This window comes from Primulina tabacum, chromosome 5 (genome assembly GCF_025594145.1).
Source record: "Primulina tabacum isolate GXHZ01 chromosome 5, ASM2559414v2, whole genome shotgun sequence".
NCBI classification, from domain to species: Eukaryota; Viridiplantae; Streptophyta; class Magnoliopsida; order Lamiales; family Gesneriaceae; genus Primulina; species Primulina tabacum.
In genome coordinates this window covers 10,572,126-10,584,417 of record NC_134554.1, presented here as the reverse complement: position 1 = coordinate 10,584,417, position 12,292 = coordinate 10,572,126, and the positions used below count along the sequence as shown (strand labels likewise).

Here is a 12,292-nt window from a genome sequence, read left to right as displayed (position 1 = left end):
ATCTTCGATGATGTAATATAGTTGGTGAGTGTAAATTAGCCTATGACCTAAAAAATCTCTACATTCATTGAATCAAGAATCAAATTTCAGATCTTTGGAGATACAAATGTACGCATTGTGCAGCTTGATTATTTGAAATTTTATTGATAGATTTCAAATGTATTTCTTAATTACCATATCGGACTTGCAAGTTTGGAAGTGATTGGATCTATGATCTATTTCCATTCTTCGACCCGATCTTCGAGACACAATCTTTGGTAGTGTTCGCATCAGGATCAACCATGTACTCCGAAAATTCATCAGGCATAGACCTCCAATGTAGGCTTGGTTCCCATTCAGCCTCTTGGAGTACCTTTAAAATCTCCTTCACTGCTATCTAGCTTCCTTAGGAACTCAGATGGATTCCAGCCCGAAACAAATATGATAACAGTCAGAAACTTTGATGATTATATAACTTAGTGCAATTCGGCGGGTAAAACATTTTTGACGGATAATATTTTACGATGTAATCACAATAAATAAGTTTCTCCCCAGTCGTCTCTGTTTGAAACGCGGTCCAAAGATTGATGACTTTAATATCCAAATGTTTGCCCAGTTCGACCAACGCTTCAGAGTATGCGTGGCAGGCTTCATTTGATTGAGCTTGGCTAACGAATGTATCGCTGGATTTGGGACATGGGGTAAACGTTTTAGTAATATGGAAATTTTTTTTTTTACCTGGAAACTAGTACGAAAACCTTGACTTAAGTTCGGAGCAGTTATCACCCGTCGTAATTGTAGATCATTGCCTCATCTACAGGGGGTGAAGTAAGAAAAATTATCCTTATATAATCTGAAAAACTCTGCAAATTGTCCCAAAATTGGAAGAAGAAATTCCACCATGTCATAATCTTGAAGCAGACGTTTTGATTCTAATGGTCAACCAAAGATCAAACAAAGAACAAGAAATAGGCTATGCCAGTGACTACTTTTTAGAGATCTCCTCGAAAAGATATGGTACCTTGAGATGATGGGCGATTTTTTTCATGTTCTCAACTTATTTAAAAAGAGGAACATGAGGGCCTAATCCACTTGGGTGAGAATAGCATTGCATCGTTTCCACCATAATAAACTATAACCAAAGGCAGAACAGCTGCATCCTGGATTCGATTCAAACTGTAGTGATTAAAGGGAACTGCTGTTACTTACTAGAAAAGAAGATACAGTTCCATTTAATTACTAACTTATTACGGTAACATGAAGATTCAAAGGTTCATACTTCTCTGCAGTGGCTATCCAAACAACACCTGCCGGCAAATCTGATCCAACACTTGAAGGGCGCTCCCCGAATTCCACCCAGCGTATCCTCGTAATACTATGTCTGCCTAAAGAAAAAGTTGAGAGCAAAAGAACAAAAATCAATCTTGTAATCTAATCAATAGCTTATATACAATCTTACAATCAATCATGGGTAAAAACTATTTGGAGAAAATAAAAATCTTCAAAGGGTCCTGGAATTAATTTGCTTTGTGACACCTGCTATAGCCTCTCTACGAGATTTGAGATCAAGAATCAACCACAATATGTCTGAATGACTATAATTTCAATTTTAGCACCCCGAATGTACCGAATAATCAAATATTGGTGACAAAAACGAAGAATGAAAACGTAAACGAACACTCACTTGCCCAAGCTGGTTTGTTACCGTATTCTAGACGTTCTCGCGCATTTTCTTCTGTCATAGCTTCTGAATTCGTTTATGTGTTGTGGTTTGGCTTTCTTATTATTATTTTTTTTAATATCTGGTAAAACTGATTCTGGGTTTATTCAGTTTTCCACAATTCCTTTAGATCCTTCATTTGCTGATCTATTAGTGTCTAATCCACCTCAATTTCGATTGGGTTTACTAGACAGAGTCTCCAATGTCCCATAATCCATCAAATATATGGGCCAAAAATGCATCACTTGTCCTAAATACATAGCAAGTTGCAGCTGAAGGAAGCTAGAAAAATGAATTTTTCTCAATTGAATTGAGGGATGAGAATTGTTTTGTGAGATGGAGATGCAAATCATGATTTTTGGTTTACATGCTGAATTATAACAAAGTGAAGGATACTAAGAATACCTTCCTAGTATAGAGGTCAGCAAGAATGGCTCCCCAGCCTCCGTCTTTGAAGCTCATCTGCACTATGGACGACCCGAATAGCATAATCCGAGGCCGACCCGGACCCACCATTTGCCCAGTTCCGATCAATGGCAAGTAGTGAAGCCAAAATATACCTCAATGGAAGAATGATACAAAGTGGATAAGAAAAGCACAGAAGGAAAATGAGACCCACAGACGATGGAAACAAAACGTTTACTTCAAACCGAGAGTTGACATGTCCTCTTTTGCTCTTGGATCACTGTTCGATGAAGAAAGAAACAGTATAAACTATTATTGTTATTAAAATTATAAAATCCCTCCCCTAAAATTAAATGTCATTTCAAACCTCCCGGTTGATTTGCATCTGATTTTATTAACATAGGATTTTAAAAGATGATTAACTAGGTTGATTCCATCTGCATGCTAGGGACATTACCTCGTGATAGAATCAATGGTTCAAATTTAGCCACACATACATGGGATTCACTATTTTTTTTAAAATCACATATGTATGTGAATCTTGTTCATCCAAACCATGTGGGGACAGTGCCTCACATATAGCATCGAATCTGTATGTAAGAAGTTATGAGATTTCTTGGAATTTCATAGTGGGCTAATGCTATTGCCTTCATTAAAACAATATCAGATGACAAGAAATTAATTGAGACAAGGGTAAAAGTCCTTCCACACATGTTATATCAAGATAAAACGCAAATACAACAATCATCGATCTCTGTTATGAGCACGGTCGTCGGAAAATTAAGAACAAGACTTTATCTTATTATCCAATACATAGAAAATTGCATCTTCAAAAACAAATACATAGAAAATTGGATAAAAATTTGTCTGACTAAGTCGAGATTAAACTAATCAAATAAATTTTGGAAACAAAGGAGAGTGACAAGGGTGCAAAATATTTCTATAGAGAAGGACAAATTTTAAAAATCTTCTGTAGTGTGTTCTTTTTTATATAGAGGAATATGAGGGAAAAAAAAGGAGAAAAGGTACTGCCCGGCGCTAGCAATTTGGAGATTTGTGTATCTTAGAAATGATTTGTGGGGGCTGATATATTATATTAGCGAAGGAACCAAATCTTCAGAAATGTGAAAGAAAAACCATTTTTAATGTTAAATCATTTTTGGGATCATTATTATATTTAATTCACGCATTAACTGATAATAATTTGTAGGTTACAAGCCTTGGGACATATTTTATGTTTGTTATTTAACTTACTTATGCAACATTTACCAATCTCATGAAATCATATCTAATACAAACTTTATAGGACGAGGCTGGTATTATCGTATGGTAAGATAAATACAGATGAGATCGGACAAGGGAACAAAAAATGGCTTAAATTATTAAATTATGACATATATAGATATATATATTTAAAAAATTATACTATTAATTTTTCGATTGGAAAATTTATACAAGAATCATAATATTAATATTATTATTAACAGAGCGATCTAATTTTACTAAAACTCAGGATATTCTTTGTTTGGATTCTTTTTCTGTATTTTTGGGGAAAGGAAAAAAGAAAATATTACATGAGATTACTATAATATTTGAGTATATCTCTTGTGAGATAGTCTTACGAATCTTTATCTGTGAGACGGTCAACTCTATCGCTATTCACAATAAAAAGTAATACTCTTAGTATAAAAAGTAATATTTTTTCATGGATGAGCCGAAAAAAAGATCTATCTCATAAAATATGACCCATGAGACCGTCTCAAACAAGTTTTTGCCATAATATTTTTACATTAGGACAATGACTTCTCAAAAGGGTAGTATTTACACACTAACCCTGTCTCAGAATAGTAATCAAGAACAACCAAGTTAAGCATGAAATACAGCTGGAAGACTACGAATTCAAAGATTAGATTTGATGCCATGTGTCCACTCGATTTTCCAACTAGAAATTGAATTAGAGAAGTTCCTAGTAGTTTTCCCATCAGAATCAACCTCATAATAAGGCGAATTCTCTGGAAATTCAGTTGGCATTGATAGCCAGTGGAGGCTCGGCTTCCATTCAGACTCTTTGAGTACCTTCAGTATCTCCCTCACGACGATTCTGCTCCCTTCGTTTGAAAAATGAATTCCATCTCTAGACAAGACACCAAGAACATTGTTAGTAAAAAAAGTATATAGCCATCTCCATGATAATTGCATTGCTTGGTACTTTGCAAGATGTCGAGTTATTGCATCTTGTATAGGAATGAGCTTTGTAGTGTAGTCGTAGAGAGCGACATTTCATAACCGGGAAAAAAATGGAAGAAACATAATAATATAAACAGTGAACTTACGTTAAGCAAGCTGTTAACCAATCATCTCTCTGCTGAATTGCTGCCCAAAGATTGATGACTTTGATGTTTAGTTCCTTGCCTAGTGCCACCAATGCTTCAGCATATGCATGGCAGGCTTCGTTTGTACGAGCTTGGTTATTCAATGATTTGCTGGTTTAGAGAAATGGGTTGAGTAAAACACCAAACCTTCTAAGATGATATGTTCAAAACATGGAAATGAATAAATCAAAGGAATTCGAGTTAAATTCACCCGAAAAATTTGTCAATCAGTTGTTCGTTCACAGGAGGAGAGGTAAGAAAAATCAACCGTGTCTTCTTCGAAAGACTCTGAAAACAAGAGTAATTAGCACACGAAGCATGATATTAATGTCCAGGAAATCGGGAACAAGCACGTTGCGGCGGCAGAGATTTTGAATCATGCATGTATAAATTCAATTGCTCCTCCTGAATCCAAAGTATTTACATATTCACTGAAACATCAAGTTTTCACCAACTTAGGTTGTCCAAATCACTTCAGCTCATGAGTAATGATAAGAACTTACTCCACAACTAAGTTTGAAATGATAATAATAATAAGAACAGAAGCATTCTCTTACCTTGATGTGATTAGCAACCTTTTTCATGTTTTCAACATACTCAAGAAGAGGAACATGAGTGCCTAAGCCGCTAGGATGAGGACGCATCGCATCATTACCACCAAAATATACAATAACGAGCGAAGGCTGGACAACTGCATCCTAAACACACAACGTAAATCACCACAGAGCATGTTGCATTAGATTCAACCCAGACCCAGGAGGCTCAGGGAGAGGAGGTGAAAATTGAATTTTTTTAGAAAAAAATGCTTCGAGCCGAGGGTCTTTCACTGGATCTTCCCCGAGTTCAACGGTAGGAATCAGGGTAACCATGTATTCTTTTCTTTGAAACCAGACTGTATTCACTCCATTAACAAAATGAGGGTAGTTCAAAAGCGTTGCCAATATTAGACTTCCTACAATAATGAACCCGAATAATTTTCCGGCAGATACCTTGGGAAAAACCTGGTGCAACACTTCCAGCGCACGCCTTGAATTCCAACCTGAATATCCGCGTAGTATTATATCCGCCTATGATGATTCCCAGAAAAAGAAGCTTTTTAAGGGAAAACTCCTAAATTCAGAGGAGAAAAACAAGAAACCGAGGAGCACAAAGGCACATAATCTATTTCATATTTGCTTCCTAAGCACCATAATGATTCCATTATATACCAATCAACGCATCTTCTTATTCAGTATCATTTAACTAAGCTCCTACTATATGATCAAGAAAATGCGAAACGAGTTCATAACACTAGACCAAGATCATTCTTTTAATACATAGATTCGACTAAAGATGCCATAAATCAATATAAAAATCGAGAGATTTCATCCTTTAAGATCCTAATAATGGATATTGAGGCAAATTACATAAAATCCCCACATATCAACAAAATCTACTGCAACAAATCATACTAAAATCTGGGATTTCTACACACAATCAATCTATCCATTCTTATCAAGGATACCATAAAGCAAAATCACAAACCCACCAACAATAAAGCTACAGCCAGTTAAGGGATCGAAATTCTTGAATTTAAAAAAAAATATTATTTTGATAACTATAGCAGCGGCTACCTTTCGACAATAGAGATCGGCGAGGATAGCACCCCAGCCCCCAACGTTATAGCTCTGCTGAACTATCGAGGACCCGAAAAGCACGAACTGCGGACGGCCCGGCCCGACCATGATTCTTCTCCTCACTTCCACTGTGTATATGTTACTCGGCTTTTGACTCTTAGGTTGGTTTGGATATATTAAGTTTTTAATGTTTAGTTTTGATATTTGAATTTTTAATTTTTGATTATTTTATTTTAATAATTGATGTAATATTGAAAATTTTTGATATAGACACATGAATTTTTTACGTTATATCGAATATTGTTGATATGTCATTGTGTCACGTGAACAGTTCGATTAAAATAGCAAAAATTTATAAGTTAACGTATGAAAACCGAATTTTGATAACCAAAAGTAGTCCAAAACCAAAATTAAATAAGTGAAGGACCCAAAAAGTCATTTTCCCAATTTTAAAATTCTGTTTGCTATAAAAATTGAGAGTTAAAACATGTATGAATACACCAACTTGAGTGAAAAATAATAAAAATTTAATTTATAAAATTTAAAATGACTCTATTAAAAAATTATTATTTAAAAAAATACAATTCATAGATGGGTGTTACAACTTACAATACATAAACAAATAATTGTTTCAGTTCATATTATAATTTAGAATGCGGTTATATTCAAATAACATACTCTCCAATATTTTTCAATATTATTGGATGCATTTTATGGAGAGACGAATGTGTATTTGGGATTCAAAGGACAAGATTATCTATCTCATCGGGAAATAAATACTCCAAAAGAAATATTCTCATAGGATTCGGATACTTGAAGCTCATTAATCGAAATTAGGATGCCTGGAAGGTCCTTAGGCTATTATTAGAAAGGTATCGAGAGGGGAAGCGACATTCAGACACAGTATTTATCGACTTAAAAAAGACATATGATCGAGTGTCGAGAGATATTATGTGGAAGGTTTTAGAAAAGAAAGACATAAGAGTAACATTTATTGAAGCTATCAATTACATGTATAAAAATGCAGTGAAAGAACGAGGATCTTATGAGAATTAATGGAAGATTATCTCACAAAGATAGAGCTACCTCAAATATCTGCTCCAAGCTCTTAGGATTTTTCACTTGTCATGGATGATTCGCCAGACATATTCAGGACATAGTGTCTTCGTGTATGTTTTCGCATATGATATTGTCTTGGTGGATGAAACTCGTGAATGATTAAATGTCAAGTTTGAAATTTGAAGAGAGATGTTGGAAGAGAAATGTTTTAGACTCAGTAAAACAAAGATAAAATAAATGGAATTTAAGTTTAGTAATACTAGTGGAAAATGAAAGATGTTGAATTACAAGCGATTAAGAACTTTAAGTATAAATGATCATTTTTACCAAAAGGTGAGGGGATTAATAAAGATTTATCAAATAAAATATAATTAGAATTGTATCCAGTATTCTGAGTGATCGTAAGGTACCTCTAAAGCTCAAAGAGAAGTTTTATATAATAAAGTTTTATATAATAACGATTAGGTCTGCTATGTCATAGATTCTAATGTTGGACTATAAAATGAGCACATGAACAAAATGTTGAGAGTCACAGAGACGGCATGTGAAGGTGGATGTATGGATATACCATAATGAATATTCTAAAAAATTGTATATTAGTCAAAAAGTTGGGGTTGTGCCTGTTGAAGAAAAAAGAAATGAGACACACCTAAAACGATATGGAAACATACAAAGGTGACCAATAGATTATAGAGACTCCGTTAAATTAATAAAAATACACACGTGTTACATGAGTTATCATTGTTTTTAATTTGATCAATAATATTAAACAATAAACACGAAATTATTTTCAATTTAAAAGAGATGTTCGATTTAAAAGATAAATTTTGTTTAGAGTTTTTATATATATAAAATATGGAGTGAGCTGAGGAGGTTTTTAGTAGGATAAGAAGGATAATTATGAAATTAAATATTTTGGTGTCCTCTAAGATAGTTACTGATACCCAGGGATGAACCCATCAAGATCCGGCCCAAATTCCCGGCCCATCATTAAGGCCCACAGGTGAATGGCCCATGACAAGCCCAGGTATTCTTCTATAAATACCAGGTTGGAGCGTACCCAGGGATGAACCCATCAAGATCCGGCCCAAATTCCCGGCCCATCATTAAGGCCCACAGGTGAATGGCCCATGACAAGCCCAGGTATTCTTCTATAAATACCAGGTTGGAGCGTATGATTATTGAATTCACTATATTGTTTTCAGCAGCGCCCTTAGCTGCTCCCCCCATATATCCTCAGTCTCTGACTTGAGCGTCGGAGGGGCTACGCCAGGATACTCTCCTGGCCCCCTCCTAACGGTCTTATTTGTGATTTCAGGCCCAGGGTAATTTTGAAGCCCGTGTCTGGATTAGTGACGCTTGCGTGGATCGGACCCTAAATTTCCCGTGAGTATCACTTGGCGCCGTCTGTGGGAATATCTGAGTTGAGACGTAGAGATGGTAGGGAGGCGAGGGAGTAGAAGAGTTAACTCAGCGTCATCGCGTCCTCAGAGGGGACCCGAACAGTCTCATGTTGAGACAAGACAAGAACAACCGCATCTTGAGACGAGACATGAACAACCTCGTCAAGAGGCCAGAACTGAGCAGCCCATCCACGAGACGAGGGTCGAGCAAACCCATCCGAATGAGAATGTGGAAAACTTGACCCTGGAACAGCTGGGCCAATTTATCACCCGAACAGTGGATGAGGCCATGAAGAGGAATCAAGAGTCTATGTTTGCAGAAGAGCAGGCCGCTCACCAGGAGCGAGAGGAGAATGTGAAGGGCAGTCAGAGTAGGGTGGAGGAGACACGACCCCTCCCAAGTGAGGAGAATCCGGAGATGGAGGAGATGTGGAGGGAGATACAGATGTTGAGGCAGCAGTTGGAAAGCAGAGCACCGGCACCCAAGAGAGGAAGTCCCTTTTCACTAGCCATTTTAGAAGAAGAACTTCCTCCAAATTCTCGACAGTCGAATGTGGGAGAGTACGATGGACATACTGACCCCGAGGAACACTTGGGGAGATTTGAGAATGCGGCCATGTTACATCAATATTCAGATGGAGTCAGGTGCAGGGTGTTCCTGGGCACGTTGGTGAGCTTTCTTGCACAGATTTGCCAGCAGCAAGAGGCACCAGAAAAATTATTTGACCCTGTTCGTGATGAAACAGCAAGAGAATGAAACTTTGCGAGAATTTGTCCAGCGTTTCAACAGTGCAGCGCTGGAAATACCAGCGGCTACCCCTGACATCATGATAAGTGCCTTCACACAAGGACTGAGGGGAGGGGAGTTTTTCAAGTCGTTGGTCAAGAAGCCTCCGTTGAGCTATGATGATCTGTTGGCTCGAGCTGAGAAATATGTAAACTTGGAAGATGCCCAACGGTACAGAAGGATGGAGAGCCGGCCCGGAGGAAGTAGAGTTGAGGGAGCGGAGAAAGGAGGAAGGAAGAGGGGTGCGGGGGAAAGAGAGGAAGACAGAACTAGTAGTAGAAGACAATTCTCATCCCATGTTCCCCTAGATAGGAGTCGGGACGAGGTGATGGAGGTGAGGGAGCCCGCGGGGAGGTGGGAGAAGTCGCGAAGGGTTGGGTACAGTGCTAGATTATCTTCACGGGATAGACGAGAAGGATCCTCATTAAGGAGTCGACAAAGGTTTCGCTCGCCCCCTAGGCGTGGTCAAGGCCCTCCATGGATAAATCAGAGGATGGGTGAGCAGAGAGGGGAAGGTGGATGTCAAGATGTCCCTCAGGAGCTCGTGGAACCGAGGAGGGGAATGAATGAGGATAACCACCCTACGAGAGGAATGATTCATATGATCTCGGGGGGTGCTACTGATGGAGACTCTGGGCGAGCTCGGAAAGCACATGGGAGAAAATTGGAGAACTTTGAGATATATAGTGGTGCAGACTTACCACAAGACCCCGTCATCAGCTTTGGGCCGGAAGACCTCCGAGGCGTTGTGACTCCACATAACGATGCCTTGGTGGTGACGGCCACCATTGCCAATTATGATGTGGCAAGGATATTTATTGATAATGGAAGCTCCGTGAACGTCTTGTCTAAGAGCACGTTGGATCAAATGAAGATGAGAGGATTTGAGTTTGAGCCGGTATCCACCCCGCTGTATGGGTTTGCAGAACACGTCATCTTGCCTTTGGGTCAGATTGTTCTTCCCCTATCCTTGGGGACTGATCCTCGGCGGGTAACAAAGGTGATAGCCTTCACTGTAGTAGATACCCAGTCATCGTATAGTGGAATTCTAGGACGACCAACCCTGAAGGATTTTAGAGCAGTAGCTTCCAGTTATCATCAGAAGCTTAAGTTTCCTGTGGGAAGAGGAATTGGAGTCCTGTGCGGGGACCAAAAAGTCGCACGTCGTTGTTATGAAAGAATCGTGAAGGAAGAAGAAAAGAGAAGTCACGAGCATTCGCATGGAAGCTTGAGCTCAGTCTTGCAGTTGTAGAGTCATTTGGAGAAGATTCAAAATGGGTAACTTTGTCCTGTGGAGGTACAAGAGGAGCTGAGAGGAAAGTTGGAGAATGCGCTGGGCTGCGCCTAGTAGAGGAGAAGAGTGGGGGGGGAGAAAAGTTAAATTTTTCCTGCTAAGGCATCGCCTAGCAGAGGAGTAGAGGCTGGGGTGGAGAATATTTATTTTCCTGCTAAGGCATCGCCTAGCAGAGGAGCAGAGTCGGCGATGAGAGGAGCAGAGTGGAAGAGAAGAATTTTTATTTTCCTGCTAAGGTATCTCCTAGCAGAGGAGTTAGAGGGTGGGGGCGTTGAATTTTATTTTCCTGCTAAGCCCCGGCTTAGCAGAGGAGTTAAAGGGTGGAGGTGTTGATTTTATTTTCCTGCTAAGGCCCGGCTTAGCAGAGGAGTTAAAGGGTGGAGGTGTTGATTTTATTTTCCTGCTAAGGCCCGGCTTAGCAGAGGAGTTAGGAGATGATGAGGTGAGAGTTTGATTTTTCCTGCTAAGGCCCGGCTTAGCAGAGGAGTTAGGAGATGATGAGGTGAGAGTTTGATTTTTCCTACTAAGGCCCGGCTTAGCAGAGGAGTTAGATGGTGGAGATGTTGATTTTATTTTCCTGCTAAGGCATCGCCTAGCAGAGGAGTTAGAGGGTGGAGGTGTTGAATTTTATTTTCCTGCTAAGGCCCGGCTTAGCAGAGGAGTTAGATGGTGGAGATTTTGATTTTATTTTCCTGCTAAGGCATCGCCTAGCAGAGGAGTTAGAGGGTGGAGGTGTTGATTTTATTTTCCTGCTAAGGCCCGGCTTAGCAGAGGAGTTAGGAGATGATGAGGTGAGAGTTTGATTTTTCCTGCTAAGGCCCGGCTTAGCAGAGGAGTTAGATGGTGGAGATTTTGATTTTATTTTCCTGCTAAGGCATCGCCTAGCAGAGGAGTTAGAGGGTGGAGGTGTTGATTTTATTTTCCTGCTAAGGCCCGGCTTAGCAGAGGAGTTAGGAGATGATGAGGTGAGAGTTTGATTTTTCCTGCTAAGGCCCGGCTTAGCAGAGGAGTTAGATGGTGGAGATTTTGATTTTATTTTCCTGCTAAGGCATCGCCTAGCAGAGGAGTTAGAGGGTGGAGGTGTTGATTTTATTTTCCTGCTAAGGCCCGGCTTAGCAGAGGAGTTATGAGAGGATGATGTGAGAGTTTGATTTTTCCTGCTAAGGCCCGGCTTAGCAGAGGAGTTATGAGATGATGAGGTGAGAGTTTGATTTTTCCTGCTAAGGCCCGGCTTAGCAGAGGAGTTAGAGGGTGGAGGTGTTGATTTTATTTTCCTGCTAAGGTATCACCTAGCAGAGGAGTTAGATGGAGGAGTTGAATTTTATTTTCCTGCTAGGGCCCGGCCTAGCAGAGGAGTTAGAGGGTGGAGGTGTTGAATTTAAATTTTCCTGCTAAGGTATCACCTAGCAGAGGAGTTAGATGGAGGAGTTGAATTTTATTTTCCTGCTAAGACCCGGCTTAGCAGAGGAGCTAGAGGGTGGGGGTAGTGAATTTTTATTTTCCTGCTAAGGCATCACCTAGCAGAGGAGCAGAGTTTGGGAGGAGAAAAATGTTATTTTCCTGCTAAGGCATCGCCTAGCAGAGGAGAAGAGTGGATGAGGAGAATTAAATTTATTTTTCCTGCTAAGGTGTCACCTAGCAGAGGAGTTGGAGGGTG

At 39.4% G+C, this 12,292-nt stretch overlaps 1 protein-coding gene and 1 pseudogene across 1 annotated transcript; both read right to left on the bottom strand.

Annotated features, from left to right (window-relative positions):
* LOC142546427 (GDSL esterase/lipase CPRD49-like) lies at nt 1-2,400 on the bottom strand (annotated as a pseudogene).
* A 1,472-nt stretch (nt 2,401-3,872) lies between these two features.
* On the bottom strand, nt 3,873-6,267 carry LOC142546426 (GDSL esterase/lipase WDL1-like). The gene is made up of 6 exons (XM_075654129.1): nt 6,090-6,267; nt 5,466-5,543; nt 5,034-5,174; nt 4,688-4,764; nt 4,438-4,587; nt 3,873-4,238 (listed from the first exon to the last, which is right to left on the bottom strand). The coding sequence occupies exons 1-6, from the start codon at nt 6,198-6,200 to the stop codon at nt 4,004-4,006; spliced, it is 792 nt and encodes a 263-aa protein (XP_075510244.1). The 5' UTR covers nt 6,201-6,267; the 3' UTR covers nt 3,873-4,003.
* Nucleotides 6,268-12,292: the final 6,025 nt, after the last annotated feature.

Excerpts from the sequence above, each read along its gene's own strand:
- LOC142546426 (XM_075654129.1), bottom strand. The coding sequence starts at position 6,200 with ATGGTCGGGCCGGGCCGTCCGCAGTTCGTGCTTTTCGGGTCCTCGATA. Across the intron at positions 5,544-6,089 it reads CCGATCTCTATTGTCGAAAG|GCGGATATAATACTACGCGG; the intron begins GTAGCCGCTGCT and ends GAATCATCATAG. Across the intron at positions 4,765-5,033 it reads AGGTTGCTAATCACATCAAG|AGTCTTTCGAAGAAGACACG; the intron begins GTAAGAGAATGC and ends TCTTGTTTTCAG.